Raw genomic sequence first — 1,487 nt, forward strand, 5'->3', positions numbered from 1 at the left:
GCACGGGGACACCGTGGTGGCACAGCAAACCTGGCGTGGGGTGGAAAAAAAAAATCATCACGCGGGATTCCCGTTTTCCTGGCAGGGAGGAAGGTTTTCCCCATCCTCACCTCGAACGCCGGCGCGTCCCGGCGCCGCCAGACCAGCTCCTGGGTGTAGGGGACGTTCAGCTGTCCCTTTGTCACCTCCAGGACGGCACGGGTGGGGGACGGTCCTTGGAAAACCAAATTTTTCTCCCCATACGCCACGGCGCGGGCGCCCAGGTGCAGGCGGTAGGCGACATTCTGCTTGTCCCGCGGGTGGATGCTGCGGAAAAAGCCAGTGGGGGGGGTTAATATCCCCAAATTTGGGTTTTTTCATCCCCCGCCGCGGGGACTCGCCTGCCGTAGGGAGAGTGCTTGTCACCCAGGTCCATCGTCACGGCCATGAAGGTGGCGGGGAGTTTGGGGTTGGGGACGGTCCCCAGGTCGGCCGTTTGGTGCCAGCGCAGGCGGGGGAAGGCATCGTCGCGGCTCCGCCAGCGGTACGTGGATAACTGCGAAATGGGGGGGACGCAGCTCAGACAGCGACCCCAAAAACGGGACACGGCGACCAGGGGACGCAGCCACCCGTTTACAGCGTCCTCAACCTCTGATGGCCCGCTTGGGGATCAAAAAGGCACGTTTTGGGGTGAAAATGCCCCTTTTTGGGGTCAAAAAACCCCATTTTGGCCCCAGAAAGCCCCATTTTGGGAACAAACAGATGCATTTTTGGCGTGGAAAAGCCCCATCTCGGGCCCAAAAAGCCCTGTTTTGGGGCTCATAAAGCCCTGTTTTGGGATCAACCAGCTCCTGTTTAGGCTCAAAAAGACCCATTTTAGGGTCAACTAGTCCCGTTTTCGGTCCAAAAAGCCCTGTTTTGGGGTCAAAGAGCCCCATTTTAAGCTTGCAAAATCCCCATTTTGGGGTCAAAAAGCCCCATTTTGGGCCCAAACAGTCACATTTTGTGATCAACCAGCCTCATTTCAGGCTCAAAAAGCCCCTTTTTAAGCTCAAAAAATACCCATTTTGGGCTCAAAAAGCCCCATTTCTGGCTCAGCCAGCCCCTTTTTAAGCCCAAAAAGCCCCCTTTTGGCCCCAAAAGCCCCAACCAGCCCCATTTTGACCTGCACGAAGCCGAAGGGGAGCAGCGGCTCGGTCTGCCCGGCCGATCCCGCGTGGAACGCCCGGCGCCAGTCGGCGGCGAGCGCGGGGAAGCTGCAGTTGTAGCGGTCGGTGTGCAGGAAGGCGTTGCTCTCCCCTGGCCCCCCCAAAAAAACGAGGGGATGGTGAGAACCAGGGGGGGTTGCTCCCTGTGGAAAAATTTGGGGGGAAAAATGGGGGGAAAAAAGGGTTTTACCCTGGTACCAGGCGATGCCGCGCAGCGTCATGTTGAGCAGCGGGTGGATCATGGCGTTCCACAGCACCGACGGCGTCTGGGGGCCCGAGAGATGCTCGTGGGGGGAGACG

General features: G+C 58.9%; 1 protein-coding gene across 1 annotated transcript in view; it reads right to left on the reverse strand.

The window, feature by feature from the left end:
* Positions 1–110: 110 nt before the first annotated feature.
* Positions 111–1,487, reverse strand: part of SIAE (sialic acid acetylesterase) — a gene marked incomplete at both ends in the record, with an annotated part of 2,068 nt that continues 691 nt past the window's right edge. Inside the window, 4 exons of the mRNA XM_010078271.1 lie at positions 111–306; positions 381–535; positions 1,145–1,278; positions 1,378–1,479. Of these exons, the coding sequence (XP_010076573.1) occupies positions 111–306; positions 381–535; positions 1,145–1,278; positions 1,378–1,479 (587 nt within the window). The remainder of the gene's footprint in view (positions 307–380; positions 536–1,144; positions 1,279–1,377; positions 1,480–1,487) is intronic.

The sequence above is a fragment of the Pterocles gutturalis genome, unplaced genomic scaffold (genome assembly GCF_000699245.1).
Source record: "Pterocles gutturalis isolate BGI_N339 unplaced genomic scaffold, ASM69924v1 scaffold4826, whole genome shotgun sequence".
In the NCBI taxonomy this organism is placed as follows: domain Eukaryota; kingdom Metazoa; phylum Chordata; class Aves; order Pterocliformes; family Pteroclidae; genus Pterocles; species Pterocles gutturalis.